The following is a 21,220-nucleotide window of genomic DNA, read 5'->3' as shown; positions in this document are numbered from 1 at the left end:
ATTTTGCTGAAATAAGCGGAAGGAGCAATAACAGGTATGTAATTTCATGAGAAATAGCAAACCAAGAACAATATAAAGAAGGAATTATTGTCTCCAAACTGACGCACTCATTTTCTGATTGATTGAACTTTGATATGGAAAATAGAGCATCTGTTCTAATTTAAGCAAAGAATAATAGGATAAGGATAAGCTTGGCCAGTGTCACAGTTCTTTATTGTTCTAATTGTGCCTGCTAGATATACTGCAGAAGTTAAGGCATTATTGATCTTGTATTCTTCAACAACCTTAAAAAAAAAAGGTAATAAGTTCTGACAAGAAAGGAAGTTACTGAACTGTGAAAATCTATGTTTATTGAATTATTCTAAACCAGCAAGGATGATTTACAGTTCCAAACTGTTGTTGAAATCCGTATTGTTCTGTCCTGGGACCATTGCTCCTGAGTTGGCACCAGATACGAACAGCTATTGGAAACAATGGGGTTCACATTTCAAGTTATTAGGCATTTCGATCTATCAGTAATTACCTGAAAAGTAATTCTCGTTTCACTTTCCATAGATTCAGCCTCACCTGCTTGTTATTTTTCAGTTGATTTTGTTTTTATTACAGATTCCAGCATCTGCAATGTTTCATTCAATTTAGTTACATTTTAGGAGCACTCATTATGAATAATGTATAGCAAAAGAATAATATTGAATAGATTGGAGCACCAGAGCATTCTGCTTCAGCTCAACCAATTGCAAGATTTAATTATTACTGACAATATTGTAGTTGCGACTAAAATGTCAGTGTGGGCATGTTGACAACACGTCTCTCCTTAAAATACGTTCCCCATGAGGCTGAATGCTTTGGGTCCTCTGAGGAGCACATGTTTAAATAACTTTGAGGCAGTGCTCACCCCTAATGTGGACTAAAGTGCATGTGTTGGTTGGCCTTAGTGAAGTGTGCCAGCAAATTGGGAACAGATATTTTCTCCATGTCCAGAGATATAGGTCTACATTTCTAGCACATCCTCTGCTCAAACACCTGCCCACTGTAATGGTGACACAACAAATGTCATTCAACCCTTGTAACTGTAGACTGAATCGTGACAGTCCACCAGATTCAGCGGAAAAGGTCATTGGTTCTGCGCTCCCCTCTGCTTAATAAATCAAGATTTTTTGGCTCCATTGTGTTAATCTATGGCTAAAACGCTTGTGTAATCTGTGTTGACATTTTAAGTGTGAACATTGATAATGGGCACATCCTGGGGTTGATTTTAACCGATTCATTGTATTTACATGCTACAATTCTCACTGTTTAATCTGTCTTTCACAGTTGAATCAAACCCACGGCAGCCTATGGTTGGCAGTGATGTCACACTCAGTTGTACCATCTCCAAACCATCTGATACTGTCAGTCTTCATTGGAAACAAATAGATGCATCTCAGCAGAACAGAAGGAACATTGATCAAATCCAACTAAATCATACAATCTATCTGATAATTAAACATGTTACAGTAGAGGATAAAGAGATGTATGCTTGTGAAGTACAAGGAAATGGATCCATTATTCACAAAGCACGGACAGATTTTTCTGTGTCCTCATGTAAGCACAATTACCTCGGAATGCATATTAAAGAGTTACAAGTTGCATTTAAGATGAAGTGATATATGTAGCACAAGTAATCATGAGCACATTCCAGTGACAGTCAGCATGTTGGGGGCCCAGTGTTCATAACAGCAGTGAACAATAACAGATCTCCTCTCAATGATCATTCTAACCAAGTTCCTGTTGGATACACTGGCTTAAAATTTGTATTCAATGGGAAATAGGGCCCCCGGGTAAAAGGAGAAAAGTGAGTATCACTAGCCATGAACAGGAAAGGAAAGGATACAAATAGTGGAAATGGAAACAAAGATGGTGGGTGATAATTAATAAAATAAAATAAGAGGAATTGACTTATGGCAGGAAGCAGAGCCAGGGAGTGGGATTTGAGGGAAAGGAGCAAAACAAGCTAAAAGGGTAGCTTTGATAGTAAAAGTATTTACTTGTGTAAATATAGAGAAGTAGACATTAAATAACTAAAAGGCCTTTTGATGTTAAAATGCTACAATTGTTACTGAAGTAGTTATATTGCACATAAAACACAAGGAGAAAAGACAGCTTGGAGAAAAGACAACTTGGTTTTGCTGAACACCAGCTTGAAGTTGCCCTATCGCACGGGCCATATCCAGATCAGTCAAATGTGGCATGCCGATTCTTGGAGCAGACACCTACTGACCACTGTAGCAGGGCCCATGCTCACAGATGCTGCCAATCAGGTGCCAATCAGGCACCTGATTGTCAGCACCTGGGGGTACCAGAAGCTCAAAACAAGAGTCAATAGCAACAGCAGAATAAGCTGTTTGGCATTGGCAGAGAAGGTTTGGCAAATTTTTCATGGGCGCAACCCATATACTCAGCTCTGCTGCTCATCCCACAAATGCATGTTCCTTACAAATGTGGCACCATTTAAAAGGGAAATAAACAGGCTTTCCAACGATATAAGATTTATTGCCAAGAAGCATTGTTACAACAAAGAAATAATCTACCAAACACAGGGATTTGGAGAAGATGCTCAGGGATGAAGTGTTTAATTTCCAAGGAATTTTTCTAGCTTTTCCAATTTTATGATTGTGATGTTTCAATAATTGATAAAATTAAGCCTTGATTAAAAATAGAGAAAACACTGTGGTAGGATTAATCCTTCTTTTTCTCCATCTCATCCACTATTAAATTGTAACATATTATTCAATTTTTGCAGATTTAAATCTTAAGAGTTACCTACTGTATCGCCCAGCTACAGATCACAGTGAACTCCGGCTGATTTGCTTTGATTATTACAATATTATTTACCCTGATCACGCTGCATGGACATGGAAATCATCTCATCTTCAAAGTCAAGAGAAAGAAATAGTATCCGTGTCAAGATTTATGCCCATCAATGTGAACAGGACCCATTTTGGGAATCGACTGGTACCTATAACGGCAAACTTTAATGGCTTAGAGTTCAATGTGAGGATTGCCCCAGTGCTTTTTGAAGATGCAGGAGTTTATTCGTGTTCTTTGGGTTCAAATAAATATGTGACCATTAAATTAATCACTGTTAAAGGTAAGAAACAAAGTACTATTTTTTTCAGTTAAAAAAATCAGTATTTAAAATCTAAATGGTTTGTTTTGTTTCCTCAGTCACTGCTGAACCGTCGGATGCAATGACTGAAGGAGACAATGTTACTCTGACCTGCTCTGTTTCTGAGGTCACTGAATCAATGAGACTTGTGTGGATCAACAGTGAAGGTAAAACTGTTGAAGAGAAATTTTTTAAAGGTGGAGAGCCAGAAGAGAAATTTTTGCAGCTGATTACTCAGAAAGCAGATAGAGACTCAAGAATCTGGACGTGTGTTTTGTTTCATCAAAACACTCCACAACATTTAGTTCGATATCAGAAGGTTTCCAGTAAGTACTCAGTTCTTGCTCTTTGTGACTTCCACAAAATGTACTTGACACTTGTTTATTACCAACTGCCATTTCATATCCAATTGTGCACTTTATTAAGATTTCAAGATTTTAAGATCTGTTTATTGTCAGTGAAATTTGAGTTACCATACAGCCATACTAAGTGAAAAGCAACAAGACACACAGCCACATAAAATAAAATTTAACATAAACATCCACCACAGCGGATTCCACATTCATCACTGAGATGGAAGGTAATAAAGTTCAATCATCTTCCTCCTTGTTCTCCCGCGGTCGGGGCTGTTGAACCATCCGCAGTCGGGGCCACCAATCAAAGCCCCTGCAGCCAACGGTCCGAAGCCCTCGCGTCGGGATGATCGAAACTCCCGTGTCGGGACAGTTGAAACTCTCCGCGCGCGACATGGAGCTCCCGAGTCGGCCTCTTATTATCTCTCAAAATCTAGACTAACGTGTCTATAATCCATGAATAATGACGATACAATCTGGTTGCAAATGATTGTAAGGGGAGTTGTTGACAAGAGGATAATCATTTGGGACAGATTAGCAGTTAATAGCTGGCTAGGATATTTTGTCAGGAAGTAATTAAATGGTGGACCATAAGATTGGGATTGATTAGTTCGAGGATAACTGGTTGGACTGATAGAAAAAGGTGTCTCATTGACTTAATTCACCATGGTATATTATGAAATTGAATTTAACAAGGAGATAACTTGTTTGACATAGTATTAAAAAAAAATTGTTTTTTTAATTCTGTAAGCATTTCCTATGTTTTTAGTTTAAGAACATTTTGTCTTTGAACTGCACTCAATAAAACATCTAAGTGCACTGAATTCTAACATGATTGCATGCATTTTATATAATTGTCTGACTTTTCAGAAAATCTATCCTGGATCCTGGATGAGTGATCATAACTTAAACTAGCATTTTTTAATTAAATAAAGGCGTTTGCAAACATATGAAGTGAGTTGGTTAAGGAAGTTAAAGTTGGTATAGAATTAAAAGAAAATGTGATGAAGATTAAAAATGAAGGAAGTGACATACTTGAAGAATTTCTTACTGTCTTTGTATATTTAACTTATGTGGCTCCATTAACTGATGGCAAGCTCAATCATTGAGTGAAAGTGCACAGATGACAAAGTCTTTGTGCACTTCAATAGGCTAAGGTACAATCCATTGTTGATCCCTTTCACTGAAACTTGACAGAGGAAGACTTTTATATTTAATTGCAGAAAATTAAATGTGCATAAACAACCTATCATCCCGCTCTCGTGCTCTCATTCACTTTCTCTCATGCCCTCATTCTTTCTTGCACGCTCGTGGTCTTGCTCTCGCTCCTGCTCTTCCTCGGCCGTCGCTCTCTCCCCCTTGCTCACAAAAACATCCTCAGGCAATCAAAATCCATGATGAGACCATGGTTGGCACGGCTCACTTGGTAAGGGAGGCTTGAGACTCCATGAAGCTAACTGTTTCTATTTCTTATGATCTTGTGGATTACCAGCATCCCGTTTGAAACCAGGAACTACAGCACTCTGATTTATTTCCCTTTTCTTAACTGAAAGCCGTTATAAAACTCCAACCTTTCCAAGTGGTAAATTAATTCATGAGTTTAAGCCCTGATCCACTATTATGTTTATCTTAGAAAAAAAATCAGTTAATGGCATTATCTACTGAGTTACTGGGTAACCATTCTGTGAACTAAAGGTTAAACTTTTGCTTATTGTTCTGACAGATGATTACACTTTCAAACACACAAATGTGATTATTATCGGATGTGTGGCTCTACTAATCATCATTATGCTGCCGCTAATATTATGCCTAAGAAAGCGCAAGGTTTCAGGTAAGTCAGAAACCTTAACACCGCATGTGTTAAAAAATTGGTGGTGGCAATTATATCTCGGTATCAAATTTTACTAAAGTGCACAAAAATTAGATAAATATATGCCGAGATTTATAACACCCCAATTATTTTCTGCGGACAATATTTCCTGAAAGACCAAAAGTTTGGAAATTACTCTGCTGTAGATGGTGATATGAAAATTGACAAATGTGCACTTGATCTTTTTGCTTACAGAATATTCCAAGGCGTACAGTAGTGAGCCATAAATTAGATTGGTTGATCAAAGACTTAGGCAGGAAGGCGAGTTTTGAGGTAATGGTAGAAGCAATTCCTTTGGTAGCTGATCTTGTAACCTTGCAAGACATCTAGCTTTTGGAAGGAAATTATGCACTCCAGGACCCAAGCCGCCACACACTAATATGCACATGCTTGCTGGGATGTTGTAGAGCAGGGGGATCTAGGAATGCAGGGACTAGTTCCTTGAAAGTAGCGTCACAATTAAATAAGGTAGTCAAGTAGGCCTTTGGCACATTTGGCCTTCATCAGTCATGATATAGAGTATAGAAGTTGGAATGTTACAGTTGTACAAAACGTTGGTGAAGCCAACTCAAGTATTGTTCACCTTTGGTCACCCTGCCAAAGGAAAGATGTTATTGAACTGGAAAGAGTGCACAGAAGATTTACGAGGGTATTGCCAGGACTTGAGGCCTGAGTTATAGGAAGAGGTTGGGCAGGCTAAGACTTTATTCTTTGGAGCGGAAGAGGATGAGGGGTGATCTTGCAGAGGTGTATAAGATCATTACGGAATTGGATAGATGCACATCTATTACCCAGAGTTGGGGAATCGAGAACCAGAGGACATAGGTTAAGGTGAAAGGGGAAAGATTTAATAAGAACATGAGGGGAAACTTTTAACACACAGGATGGTGGGCATATGGAACGAGCTGCCAGTGGACGTAGTTGAGGCAGATACTTTAGCAATATTTAAAAGACATTTGGACATGTACATGGACAGGAAAGGTTTAGGGGGATTTGGCCTAATGCAGGCAGGTGCGACCATTGTAGATGGAGCATCTTGTTCCACATGGGCAAGTTGGACCGAAGACCCTGATTCCATGCTGTATGACTCTATAACCCAACCTGGGCTCAGCACATAGATATAATCTTGAAGATGGTGCCCTAGTACCTCTACTTCTTTAAAAGTTCAAAGAGATTTGGCATATCGATAAATACGTGGGCAAATGATACTAGCTTACATGGGGCATCTTGATTGGCATGGACGAGTAGGGCCAAAGAGCCTGCTTCCGTGCTGAATGACTAAATCTCTGCAATGTACTGCAGAAACTACCCAATTGGTCGCATCATGGCCTGGCAGAGGAATGCAAGAGGCTGAGAGGTTCGACACAATTCATCAAGGGCACAGCCCTCCCCACCTTTGAAAACATCTACTGAGAGACTGCCTCAAGAAGGTAAAATCTGTCATCGAGAATTTCCACCATCAAAGCCATGCCCTCTTCTCGCAGCTACCATTGGGTAGGAGGTACAGCAGTCTGAAATTCCACACACCCGGTTAAGAAACAGCAACTTTCTACAACAATCGGGTTCTGGAAACAATTGGTACAACCCTAATTCTACCTCTGCAATGGAACACTGCGGACCATCTTTTCTACTAGCATGGACTTGTTTTTTGTGTAGGAAAGAATTGCAGATGCTGGATTATAGCAAAGGTAGACACAAAATACTGGAGTAATTTAGCAGGACAGGCAGCATCTCTGGAGAGAAGCATTTCCAGAGATGCTGCCTTTCCCGCTGAGTTACTCCAGCATTTTGTGTCTATCTTGGACTTGTTTTTTAATTGTGCACTTTTACACCATTGTATTGTCTTTTTATGTGTTTTTTTTTTCTTTTCACTATCTTGTAGAATATGTAATTTATGTGTACTTTGTGTTTATGTGTACTTTGTGTTTATGTGCCTGTGATTCTACTGCAAAATGGATTTTTGTTGTACCTGTATCTCACAGTACTTATGCACATGACAATAAACTCAACTTGACTTGCTCTTTGGTGTCAGTGGAGATATTGTATCTTTTTATAATGTCTTCCCTGCTTTGAAAAACAACAGATTTTTTTTAAATGAGTTTGTTTGAATGCATAAAATATATATGAAAAGCTGAATGAATTTTAATGTGACCTCTGCTCACACAGGTTTGGAAAAGCAAAGCAAGGATCCTCTTCAGTCAAAATAAGAGATATCTCAACTTTTCTCAAATCGCAAAGAAATATAGCAAGTGCAAGGTACCACTGAAATATTTAAAATAGAAAAGAGCATTTATAAATGTTCTATTATGTGTTCAATTGTAATAGTTACCCCTTTTAATTTTCATGTATAAAAGAAATCCACAGGAACACAGAAAAGTTCTGCAATTACCTCCAAATATCTAAAAAAATCAATAGATTTTTAATCCTCCATTATCACTTTCCATTTTTACTCTTCCTTCTTCACTTTCCCATCATCTCTGGAAGCACTAAATATCTAAGAATTCCATTATCTCAGAGTAAAGAATACTGTGGACAACAGTTCTCAAAGATCAAATTAATAACTGGCACTTAACAGTGTGGCCATCCCCTTCCATTCTGCATTATTATATGAGTCCGTCAATGGGTCTTAATTTGGAATTACACAATTGCTGTGGGAAATATGCAATTTCCCAAACAAAAATGTGATTTATTATTTTTAATTTTACTGTTGAACCTGCCGAGATTATTATCCTTAGCATTGTATTCCAGACTTTAAGCACTCAATTCACTGATGTTATCAATGGAAGCAATACTAATTCTGAAACATTCAAGATTTTAAACACCTCAATCAGATCTCTTCATAACCCCCACTGTTCCAACAAGAATAACCCCAACTTTTCCAGTAAATTATAGGTCCCAGGCCTAAAACATTAACTGTTTCTCTTTCCACAGGTGCTGCATGACCTGCTGAGTGTTTCAAGCATTTTCAGTTTATATCCCAGCTTTGCAGTCTGTGCAAATGACCAAAGTTGCTCACCTCTGGAATAATTTTGGTAAATCTGTTCTGCACCCTTTCCATAGCTTTCACAGCTTTCCTAATGTGTAGCTCCAAAAAAATGATACTCAAATTGTTTTATAAAACTTTATTATTTCAAAAATATTTATTGCAACTTCCATGTCTTGTTTTCTATGCTTATCTTTATAAAGCGCTGGGTCCCATATGCATAATTAACCACTTCCATTGAACTTTGCACATGTATTAACATGTTCTCATCCCATTTTTAGATTGTGCTGCATTTTTTACTGCAGCAGTGTCTCCAAACATAAATCTCAAATCCAACTTTTGATGCCACTCTGCCATTCCATCATTTGTATGCATCTCCTTAAATTCCACACTATTCCTCATGTATTTCATTACGCTGTCATTCACAAATTTGGAAAATATGCTTTGTACATCAAAATCCAAATTAGTCATCTATATTTTTTTAAAATGTCGAATTAGTTTTTTCTACGATTATCTCTAAAATCTTTTTTTGATCATGAGTGTAACAATTGAAAATTTCCAGTCCTCCAGCGCTACTTATAAATCTGTAGGTTTGGAAAATTATAACCAGAGTTTCTGCAATTTTCTTCCTCGCTTCCCTCAGCAACCTAAATGTAATAAATCCAGGACATTTGGTTTGTTTGCTTTGATTGAGTTCAACACAGTTGCATCTTTTTTTACTGAGACTCCCAGCAGCATCCTTTAAGGAAGACTAATGCAAAATATCTTCTTGACTGCCACATGATGAAGCTGTTAAGAAAATCAAGGAAGACGGGGTTAATGCAGGAAAGTGGTGCCAAATGATCACACCTCATCTAGTGGACACTAACTTATACAAGGAGCTGAATGGTCTATTTTTGCTTCTATATTTCATGTCTTGCTGGTTTCATGCTCTTTTCCTTTTCTTAGCATTTAACTTCCTCTTTTAATCATCATGGTTCAGGTTTTCAAAACATGGCATATTTCATATGATCTTTATCTTTTAACTATTTTAATCTTTTCCATTATTCAGTAAATTATGTCAATAATTTCCTTATCCTTTTCCCTCAATCAAATTTATCCAATAAGTAGCAGAAATATCTCCACTTTTTAGGCATTTTCTAGATGTTCCCATTGCCTTTCCATTTATACCTTCTCCACTTTTCTTGACTCATTCAGGTGAGAAACATACTGATCAAGAAATTTATTGGTGTACAAGACATCTGAAACTTTCTAGTTTAGTTTGGAGATACAGCGTAGAAACAGCCCCACCACACACCGACCATTGATTACCCGTTCACACTAGTTCTGTGATATCCCACTTTTATATTTACTCCCTACACATTAGGAACATTTTTTAATATAGAGGCCAGTTAACGTACAAATGCACATGTCTTTGAGCTGGGGGACAACATTCACGCAGTCACAGGGAGAACGTGCAAACCACACAAATAGCACTCGAGGTTAGGAACCTGGTGCTATGAGGCAGCAGGTCTACCAGCTACACCAATGGAGAGTTGAGTTCCCCACTCGTCCTCTACCCCCCCCCCCCACAATCCCACAATCCCACCATTAGAACTACTGTATGGCAATTGCACATCTCTGTGATTTCTGTCAAAATAGACTCCACACAATGCTTCCACCTTGTTAAAGGCCCATGGAATAGTTCCAGTAGTATTATTACACTATTGTTTCATAATTCTAAACAGATATATTATTCCAGGATTTTCTCTCTTCGCTGCAGTGTTCTTCTTGATCAACACTGTCACTCTTGCTTTTCTTCTCTCTGCCAAACACTGCATCCAGGAGCATTTCAAAACATATCCGCAACCTTTTTTTTCATTGAGGCTTTGTCATCACCACACCATTGTACTCTTGTGTGATTAATTGTATCATCAAACATGCTAAAAGTGCTTCTTGTATTTGCATACATGTAAACATATCATAGACCTTCTTGGATACTTCCGGTTTATAAACAAAATACTTCTTGTGCTGTTGCTATTTATCACACCTAATCCCTTTAATACATACTTTCCCTTAATATTACTTTGGTGGCCTTATCTCATGCCATCTATCTATATACTAAAACTCTTGTTTGTTTGTTTGTTCCTGAACTGCAACCAAAACAGCACACAATAGTGCGACAATTTTAGGCCCACCTTACTCACCGTCCCTTTGGTGCTAATGGAAGAAGTTTCATTGAAATCGGTGTTATATTTTTAAGGGAGGGGAGGGGAGGGGAGGAGAGGTTTGGGCCCAAAGGGTCCACTTGGTCTAGTATTATCTAAAAATATCTCCTCAGCTCCTCGGCAGGTCTTCCTATTAGTTTAGATCCCAGCTGTGCAGTCATTCCATGCTGTCTAGATCCTGCATCCTTAAATGTGGTCTAATACTTCAGAATTTTAAATTTCCATCCCGTTATTAATCATTAATAAAGTTTCTGGTTGTGCTTATTATCCATTGAAAAAGATAAAACATATTCAGCATGTATTCAATGACTTTAGCCATTGCTTCTTATTTGGTATAGAAATTATCTTTGAACTAGGCTTTGCAGCATTCAACTCATTCAACACCAGCAGTCCATCCTGTGGACAACTCTGGACTATTTCTGTGTTAAAATAGGCAGAACTGGATGTCGAACATGGACAGATAGGGATTTCATTTTAAAATGAGCTTGGGGAGGACAGAATTGGGTAGCATTACGTTTTAACTACCAAACTGTAATTAATTAAAATTAAAGGCAGTAATTCCATTATGGCACAAGAACAACAGCTTGATAGTCAAGAGCTCAAAATGTATGATGTTTCATATCCCATTTCTCGTGTTCTAATGGCAGAAAGTCTTGGACAACCACTTGCTTAAATCTTTCATGGAATTCTTAATTTAGTGTGGTTAACTCTTGCTCCATCTGAAGTACCTACTTGTTTCAAGCAGCTTAGCCACTACCTTTTGGGGCAAGTAAGAATTAATAATATATGTGGTGTTGACCAGTACTATTCACATCTTGAGGCCAAACATAGAGACAGCATAATAGCCAAAGTAGACAATAGTTATCTATTAGCAACAACGCACTTTTTATTAATAGAAGCGGTGGTTAATGCTTATTTTAGAAAAAAATGGATGTTGGGGACAACCGCTTAATTGTTTTTGAAGTAAAGGCTGAAACTATCAGCTAAATTGAGCCTTTATTAGGAAATCATCTGATAATTCTGGAATGATATCACATGAGATATTGCTTGTATACTTTCAAAATAAACTTGTTTCAGTTGTATATGTGCCAGCTTAACTCAGGATAACACCCTTCGAGGTAGTGGGGCAGGGGGGGGGGGGGAGGGAGGGGGAGGGCTGGGGAAGTCCTTGAATCAGGCCTTGATTTCTGTCCAAGCTGAGTTAGCATTATTGGAGATGTGGCTCATAAACACATGTGTAGAACATTTTCTGGTTCTGACTCGCACATATAGTGAACAGTTAGTGTCTTGCTCATTAATCTCTGGATGGATTAAATGCAATGAGTTAAAAGATATATCTATAGAGTTTATTGTTGTCAATGCTATCCTTTAATTGTGTTGTTTGAAATTTACTACAGGACAGTAACCTAATTTAGTGCACCAAACAATATTCAAATGCTGTAAGTAGATTGATTCCTCTCAGTGAAATTAATTGTCTTTCCATGCTAACATTTTCAACAAATTTATAAAGTTTCTATCTGATGTAGAAGTAAAATAACATTTCACGGTGGTTAATTTGTCTTTGCAGATCATTTCAAAGGAAGACTATTCATCAGTTATCTACATACAAGTAGCATAAGTTACGTATGAATAAGCTACAGAAGATAAAAGGAAGAGTTTAAAAATTATATGTGGAATATAACATGTTCAAGAATTGATGACTTTATCTGCGAACAGTTCTGGAGCTTTGGAAATAAAAAAAGACTACAGTTGCTGGATCTGGAGCAAAAACCAAATTGCCTGAGTTAACTCAGTGCGTCAGGCAGCATCTGGTGAGGGAAAAGGATGGTCGAAATGCAGGGACTGAACCTGAAACATTGACTATCCCTCTGCCTCCATAGATGCTACCTGACGCTGAGTTCTCCAGCAATTTGTTTTTTTTTTGCTCCTGTAGCTTTCCTCCTCTGATTTAACATAGTGATTGCAGCAGGCTTTTCAAATGGCCATCAATTAAAAATAGAAATTTTCATTAGAAACCATATTGGCTTGCCTAATATAGCTTCAACAGCTCTTTCACAGCTTTTACAGTTGCAATGTATAGATCAAATAACTGCATTATCAAAAATAAATTCTTGAATGTGTAATTGTCATCTTGCTGATGATTAAATTAATGTCTCCGGGGTACAATAGTCAACATAAATCAAACAATGTAGCATGCCATTGAATTGTGTTTTCTATATTCTAATGCACCAATTAATAACAAAGATCATTTCATAGACTCGCTCCACATTGCACCATTCCTGCTATAGTCCTTGGTTTGCAAGTCCTAAGCTCTTAACATTGGCTTTATCTTTATTGTTGGATATGTGTTGCAAGAGACATAGGATAACTTTGTGTTCATAGTTAATTAAATGAAACTCAATATCATTTAGCTCCATCTCTATTCTATCCCAATGCATGATGTGTGGGAAGAATTATCACTAATTTGTTCATTTAGTAAAATTCCAGATAACACTAGAAATTTAACCCACTGCGGCACGGTAGCGCAGCGGTAGAGTTGCTGCTTTACAGCGAATGCAGCGCCGGAGACTCAGGTTCGATCCTGACTACAGGTGCTGCACTGTAAGGAGTTTGTACGTTCTCCCCGTGACCTGCGTGGGTTTACTCCGAGATCTTCGGTTTCCTCCCACACTCCAAAGACGTACAGGTATGTAGGTTAATTGGCTGGGTAAATGTAAAATATGTCCCTAGTGGGTGTAGGATAGTGTTAATGTACGGGGATCACTGGGCGGCACGGACTTGGAGGGCCGAAAAGGCCTGTTTCCGGCTGTATGTATATGATATGATATGATGATATGATATGATATGATGCAACAATTATGAAGTCATCCTGTACTTCATCCTCTGGTGTTTGATTTCTATTTTATAATCCACAGAAATACCTGTGATTTCTGTGATGGATTCTGTGGGCTATTATATGTGAGAGATCAACTATCCTTTTTTGCAAATAAATTCGCCTGAGGGTGCTATTATCCCTCAATGCATTGGTTCAAAGGTCAATAAATCAACCAGATATGCTAAACTATTCTGCAAACACAAGAGACTGTGGAATCTGGAATGTGGTCCAGCAGTGGTAGCCTTTGTGTCACACCACCAGATATCTCCACCTTCGGCCTGTCCTCCCCCTATCTGGTTTCATCTGCCTTTTTGTATCTTTGTCTACTTATCTATCTACCTCTGATCCCAACTCCACTCCTCCCCCCATCTACCCATCATCTTTCACCTTTCTTCAGTACACCCATCATCAACTAAGCCCTGATTCATCCCTCCTCCTCTCCTCTGTATATCATCTTCCTTCTCCACTCTGTCCTGATGCAGGGTCTCTGCCTCAAACCAGGGCTGTGGAGTCACTACCCAAAACCTCCGACTCCTTGATTTCTTGTGAATCCGACACCGGTTCCAGCAGCACTAAAATTGCTCTGGCTCCACGAGTCCAACTCTGACTCCAGAGCCCTGCCTCAAACATCAACAATTTCCCATCCCCCAAGCAGATACTGATCGACCTGCTGAGTTCCAACGATTTGTGGGAGAACTCTTTATTACTGGCAACAAGAAATAAAAAAGATTATAATTTGAAAACAAGACCCAAAGTATTATTTGGCTTAGTGAATATCTTCTTAAAATATCTTAATGAACAATCAGAAATATTCATATTGTAAAAGGTAAAGGAGCACAGATGTACATCACTGTTGGAGCCTAAAGGTAAAAGTTTCATATGTGAATCTGTTGTCCAATTTTACCACTGTACTCACTATAAGGGTTTTTTGAAGACAATCTGGCAGTGGTAAGTTTGGAGAAATTTAATGCATCAGGATTTTCGGGCACACATCTTGCTACCAATCCAATTACAGTATTTCCTATGATTATAATTACTAATATTTATGACAAACATATTCACTGAAATGGTAACCCCTTCCGTGTTCCACCTTTTAAGTTTTAATTTAGATGAGTGTAGCATCTGCTGCTTCTGTAGTTTATTTGGAGCTGTGAAGCGATATTACATGAAGTAAGGACAGAAATGGCTGAGAGACCAGGGAATTAGAATTACTCTGCAACTAATTCACCAATTTCTCTCAAGCCTCTCTGTAAATGATACCAGGCCTTTTCCAATCACAAATTATAAATAATAAAATAGAAATGTTTAATTCCTAATTATGTCTGATTATAAAAAGGTAATTTATACTTGGGCTATGGAAATCAGTAAACCTGCTATAGGTTCTATTGAACTACACACAAACAACAGACAATGGGTTCTACAATGAGCATGACTGGTCAGAGTGTCCACCAAACTGGCGACCTTGGACATTTCTACTAGATTGGGGTTGATTTCTTCCCCTCTGGTTTTATGGATTCTCAGAGAAGATACCTCACAGCATCCATTGCCAGTTGATGGGTGTTATCCTGAGTTGAACTGGCACTCACTCATACAACTGAAACAAGTTTATTTTAAAGGTACACAAGCAATATCTCATGTGATATCATTCCAGAATTGTTAGATGATTACCTAATAAAGGCTCAATTTAGCTGATAGTTTCAGCCTTCACTTCAAAAACAATTAAGGGGTTGTCCCCAACATCCATTTTTTTCTAAAATAAACATTAACCACCGATTCTGTTAATAAAATGTGCATTGTTGCCAATAGATACAGTAACTATTGTCTAGTTTGGCTATTATGCTGTCTCTAAGTTTGTCCTCAAGATGTGGATGGTACTGATCAGTGCCACATATTATCCATTCTTACTTGCCCCAAAAAAGTAGTTGGGGAGCTGCTTGAAACAAGTGTGTACTTCAAGTGGAGCAAGAGTTAACCACACTAAATTAAGACTTCCGTGAAAGATTTAAACAAATGGTTGTCCAAAACTTCCCGCGGCTACAACACGAGAAATGGGATATGAAACATGATACATTTTGAAGTCTTGACTTTCAAGCTGTTGTTCTTGTGCCATAATGGAATTAGTGCCTTTAATTTTAATTAATTGTAGTTTGTTAGTTTAAATGTAATGCTACCCAACTCCAACCTCCCTAAGATAGACATAAAAAGCTGGAGCAACTCAGGGGGACAGGCAGCATCACTGGAGAGAAGGAATGGATGATGTTTCGGGTCAAGACTCTTCTCCAGAATGGTTAGGGTAAGGGAAACGAGAGATATAGACGGTGATGTGGAGAGATAAAAAACAATGAATGAAAGATACGTAAAAAAGTAGCGATGATAAAGGAAACAGGCCACCTTAAGCTGTTTGTAGAGTGAAAATGAGAAGCGAGTGCAACATGGTTGTGGGAGGGAAAGAGGGAGGGAATGCCAGGGCTACCTGAAGTGAGAGAAATCAATATTCATACCACTGGGCTGTAAGCTGCCCAAGCGAAATATGAGATGCTGTTCCTCCAATTTGTATTTAACCTTACTCTGACAATGGAGGAGACCTAGGACAGAAAGGTCTGTAGGAATGAGAAGGAGAATTGAAATGTCCAGCAACCGGGAGATCAGGTTGGTTCATGCGGGCTGAGAAAGGTGTTCCACGAAACGATCACCTAGTCTGCGTTTGGTCTCACCGATGTAAAAGAGTCCACATCTTAAACAACGAATACAGTAGATGAGGTTGGAGGAGGTGCAAGTGAACCTCTGGCTAACCTGAAAGGACTGTCGGGATCCCTGGACAGAGGGAGGAAGTATAGCGACAGGTGTTGCATCTTCTGCGGTTGCAGGGGAGGTTCCTGGGGAAGGTGGTTTGGGTGGGAAGGGATATGTGGCAGCCAGCTTCTCGTCTATCTCAATTAGCTCCCAAGCTGCCACTTGCATAGACCGGTTCAGCGATAAGCGTAATAACTCGAACAACTAATAACAGAAATCCTCCCAGACGTTTAATAGTTAGTCTTTATTTGAAGGTGCAATAAACATATTGGCATATCTCTTGTCATCGACTGGTTATTAATTGCTAGGTAAAATTCCATATCTTACCACAGTCTATGCGATCGTTACGAATTGCCAGATATAACTTCGACACAGTTTGTATTAATCTTCTAGTTAATAAAACTTACAGGCGATTACATCATGGCTGATAAATCTTTTGGCGGAGCTTCTAGCTGACCCTCTGTCAGCACCTCCCAGCTCACACACTCTGCCAGCACGTACCCAACTGCCCATACTCTGGCTCCGCCCAGCCCCTACGTAAGCATTGCATTAACTCTATAGTGTCCAAACTACAGCAGAATACAAGGCAATGATATCAATAAGCAAAAATAACTAATAACTGCAAAATGGCTCCTACACACCGGCCCCTAATTGTTATAAGTGTATAGCGCAACAATTACTAACACCAAAAAAAGGAGCCAAAAAAAACTCCATACATAATCAAAGCATTGGCATCTAATCTATTACAGTAGTTAATCAACAAAATTATCAGTCCATGTTAAGTCAAGTATCAGCTTCCAGTAGCAGACATATCTTGGTTATCGGTCTTTCCAAGATATTGTTCTTGGTCTGCAGCCGAACGGTGCGCACGTGCCCACGTAAGCATTGTATTAACTCTATAGTGTCCAAACTACAGCAGAATACAAGGTAATAATATCAATAAGCAAAAATAACTAATAACTGCAAAATGGCTCCTACAGGATGAGTTACCAGGGAATTGCAGGGGGAACGGTCTCTGCGAAAGGTGGAAAGGGGTGAAGATGGGAAAATATGGCTAGTGGTGGGATCCCGTTGGAGATGGTTGGAGGATTATGTGTTGTATGCGACGGCTGATGGGGTGGTGGGTAAGGATTAGGGGGACTCTGTCTCTGTTACGACGAGGGGAAGTGGGACCAAGGGCGGAGCTGCAGGATACCAAGGAGACATGAGTGAGGGCCTCATTTATGATGGGAAAGTGAAACCCCCGTTCCCTAAAGAATGAGGACATCTCAGATGTTCTAGTATGGAACGCCTCATCTTGGGCGCAGGTGTGGCATAGACAGAGGAGTTGGGAGTAGGGGATAGAGACTTTGCAGGAAGCAGGGTGGGTAGAAGTGTAGTTAAGATAGTTGTGGGAGTCATCAGTCAATAGTCTATTTCTTGTGATAGAGACTAAGATCAAGAAAGGGGAGGGATGTGTCGGAGATGGTCCAAGTAAATTTGAGTGCAGGATGAAAATTGGTGGTGAAGTTGATGAAGACCATGAGTGCAGGAGGTAGCACCGATGCAGTCATCAATGTAATGGGGATAAGGTTCGGGGAGAGGGCTGCTCATTTTAAAATGAAACCCCTATCTGTCCATTTTCTATCCCCAGTTGTGACTATTTTAACACAGCCCGGCATCATCTAATCCTCTGCAACGAGCCAGTGTTGACCACAGGATGGGCTGCTGGTGTTGAATGGGTTGAATGCTGCAAAGTCTATTGTAATTTCAAAGATAATTTCTATTTCAAATAAGAAGCAATGGCTAAAGTCATTAAATACATATACTTGAAACTTTTTGGGGGGATTATAAGCACAAACATATACTTTATTAATGATTAATGAAGGGATATAGCAGAGAGAAATTTAAATTCCTGAAGTAATAGACCACATTTGAGGATGCAGGATCTAGACAGGATGGAAGGACTTCACAGCTGGATTCTAAACTTGAATGGCCACCTCCTGCATCTATTTTCTATGTAAACTAAGAGTAGAGGTAGACTTGCTGACGAGAAATGTTGAGATAATATGGCGGGAGATAAGGCCACCAAAGTAATATTAAATGGAAAATATGTATTAAATGGATTAGGTGCGATAAATAGCAATAGCACAGAAACATATTTTTTATAAACCAGAAGTATCCAAGAAGGTCTACGATAGGTTTACATGTGCACGAGTACAAGAAGCAATTTTAACATGTTTGATGATACAATTAATCACACAAGATTACAAATGTTGTGGTAATAACAAAGACGTGGCGAAAACAAAGGATAGGGATATGTTTTAAATACTCTTGGATGGCAGAGAGACGAAAATCAAGAGTGACAGTGCTGATCAAGAAGAACACCGCAGCGAAGAGAGAAAATCCTGGAATAATATATCTGTTTAGAATTATGAAACAATAGTGTTATAATACTACTGGAACTATTCCATGGGCCTTTAACAAGTGGGAAGGGCAGTGTGGAGTAGACTTAGACAGAAATCACAGGGATGTGCAATTGCCATAAAGTCATCATAATTGGGGGGATTTGGGGGGGAGTACGAGTGGGGAACTCAACTCTCCGGATATGGACTGGTATTGCAATAACCTATGAAACAAAGAGCGGCTCATTGGTGTAGCTGGTAGACCTGCTGCCTCATAGCACCAAAGTGTCGGGTCCATTCCTGACCACGGGTGCTATTTGTGTGGAGTTTGCCCATTCTCCCTGTGACTGCGTGGGTTTCGTCCCACAGTTCAAAGACATGCACATTTGTAGGTTAACTGGCCTCTGTAAAAAAATGTTCCTAATGTGTAGGGATACATGTGAAAGTGAGATATCACAGAACTTGTATGAACGGGTGGTGTGTCCTCGATGGGGCTGTTTCTATGTTCTCATCTCCAAACGAAACTAGAAAGTTTCTGATGTATCGTACACCAATAAATTTCTTGATCAGTATGTTTCTCACCTACAAGGTCTAGTACAGGGGAATGGGTCAAGGCAAGTGGAGAAGGTATAAGTGGAGAGGCAATAGGAACATTTAAAAACTAGAGACAATTCAGCTACAATACATTTGACTGAGGGAAAATGATAATGAAATTATTGACTGAACTTACTGAATAATGGAAAGGATAAAAATAGTTAAAAGAAAAAGATCATATGAAATATGTCTGGTTTTGAAAACCTGAACCACGATAATGATAAAAAAAAGAGGAAGTTAAATGTTAAAAAAAAGGGAAAAGAGCATGAAACCAGCAAGACATGACAGAGAGAAGCAAAAATAGACAATTCAAATATGTCTTCTATACTCTTTAGCTCACATCACTTAGTACGAGTGTGTAAAATCAGGAGAAAGGAGATCTTACTGCAATTATATAGGGCCTTGATGAGATCACATCTAGAGCAGCATGTAATTTTGTTATCCTTATCTAAGCAGCAATCTACCTACCAGAGAGAATGTACTGAGAGATGGACACTTTGCGTCCTATCCTGACAATTAGTAAGAATCAATGAACACTTGCCAAATTTCCTTTGCCTGAGGAAGTGTATAAAATCATGAATGGAATAGATAGGGTGAATGCACAGTCTTTTACCCACTGTAGGGCAATGAAGAAACAGAGGCATAGGCTTAAGCTAGAGGGGCAAGATTTTATAGGAAACTGAGGGGCAACATTTTTCCTGTGGTGGATATATGGAATGAGCTGCCAGTTGAGGCAGGTATGATAACATCATTTATAAGCCACTTGCACAGGTGCATGCATAGAAAAAAGTTTAAAGGCGCATGGGCCAAATGCAAGCAAATGGGATTAGTTTAAATGAAGCATCTTGGTCAGAATCGATGAGTTGAGCTGAAGGGCCTTTTACCATGCCATATGTCTCCAAGCTGAAGCATTGATGTGCTTTCATGGCCGTAGTGTCCATGTGGGTGGACCAGGAGAAGTAGGCTATTTAGAACTCAGGTAAGAAAAATTTACTGGCTAAAGCAAATCTTTGAAATTCTCGGTGGTCTATGAAGGCAATAGACAATAGACAATAGGTGCAGGAGTAGGCCATTCAGCCCTTCGAGCCAGCACCGCCATTCAATGCGATCATGGCTGATCACTCTCAATCAGTACCCCGTTCCTGCCTTCTCCCCATACCCCCTCACTCCGCTATCCTTAAGAGCTCTATCCAGCTCTCTCTTGAAAGCATCCAACGAACTGGCCTCCACTGCCTTCTGAGGCAGAGAATTCCACACCTTCACCACTCTCTGACTGAAAAAGTTCTTCCTCATCTCCGTTCTAAATGGCCTACCCCTTATTCTCAAACTGTGGCCCCTTGTTCTGGACTCCCCCAACATTGGGAACATGTTTCCTGCCTCTAATGTGTCCAATCCCCTAATTATCTTATATGTTTCAATAAGATCCCCCCTCATCCTTCTAAATTCCAGTGTATACAAGCCTAATTGCTCCAGCCTTTCAACATACGACAGTCCCGCCATTCCGGGAATTAACCTAGTGAACCTACGCTGCACGCCCTCAATAGCAAGGCATGGTCATTGTGTCCATTCAAAACAAAGTTCGATAAATTTCTGGACCTAAAGGGAGTTTAAAGGTAGGGGAACAATGTGAGAAAATTGTGCTAAACGAGAAGATCAGTCATGATCTTAATGAATGACAGCGTAGGTTTGATGGGTTGGATAACCCACTCTTGCCCATATTTTTTATGTTCCTCTGCTGTGAGTGATAATGTCACAAACTATTTATTGCATCTACTGGTGAATATTGAGCATTCCATTACTGTTTGTCATGTTGCGTTGCTTAGATTAGATTAGGAATACAGTGTGGAAACAGGCCATTCATCCACCAAGTCTGTACCGACCAATGATCACCTGTGCACTAATTATATCCTACACACTCGGGACAATTTACAGAAGCCATTTAACCTAAAAACCTATACATCTTTGGAATGTGTGAGGAAACCGGATCACCTGAAGAAAACCCACTCACAGGGA

The 21,220-nt window shown here is 39.2% G+C and overlaps 1 protein-coding gene across 4 annotated transcripts in view; it reads left to right on the top strand.

Moving 5' to 3' along the window:
• The window catches only part of LOC144600214 (uncharacterized), a 38,829-nt gene extending 23,768 nt beyond the window's left edge, over nucleotides 1-15,061 (top strand). The window contains exons 4-11 of one of the 4 annotated variants that reach the window (XR_013548101.1): nucleotides 1,315-1,584; nucleotides 2,783-3,130; nucleotides 3,208-3,474; nucleotides 5,225-5,332; nucleotides 7,538-7,627; nucleotides 8,303-8,403; nucleotides 11,959-12,000; nucleotides 12,129-15,061. Coding sequence is in view for 2 of the 4 variants with exons in the window: in XM_078411738.1 (XP_078267864.1) it covers nucleotides 1,315-1,584; nucleotides 2,783-3,130; nucleotides 3,208-3,474; nucleotides 5,225-5,332; nucleotides 6,674-6,771 (1,091 nt within the window). In the remaining 2 variants the exon portion in view is untranslated. Of the gene's footprint in view, nucleotides 1-1,314; nucleotides 1,585-2,782; nucleotides 3,131-3,207; nucleotides 3,475-5,224; nucleotides 5,333-6,673; nucleotides 7,087-7,537; nucleotides 7,628-8,302; nucleotides 8,404-11,958; nucleotides 12,001-12,128 lie in introns of those variants that run through there. The other 3 variants (XR_013548100.1, XM_078411739.1, XM_078411738.1) reach the window with 3 other exon arrangements.
• The last annotated feature ends 6,159 nt before the right edge of the window (nucleotides 15,062-21,220 follow it).

Source organism: Rhinoraja longicauda, chromosome 14 (assembly GCF_053455715.1).
Source record: "Rhinoraja longicauda isolate Sanriku21f chromosome 14, sRhiLon1.1, whole genome shotgun sequence".
NCBI lineage: Eukaryota > Metazoa > Chordata > Chondrichthyes > Rajiformes > Arhynchobatidae > Rhinoraja > Rhinoraja longicauda.
Note: the sequence above shows the minus strand (reverse complement) of the source record. Positions and strands in the feature narration are given on the sequence as shown.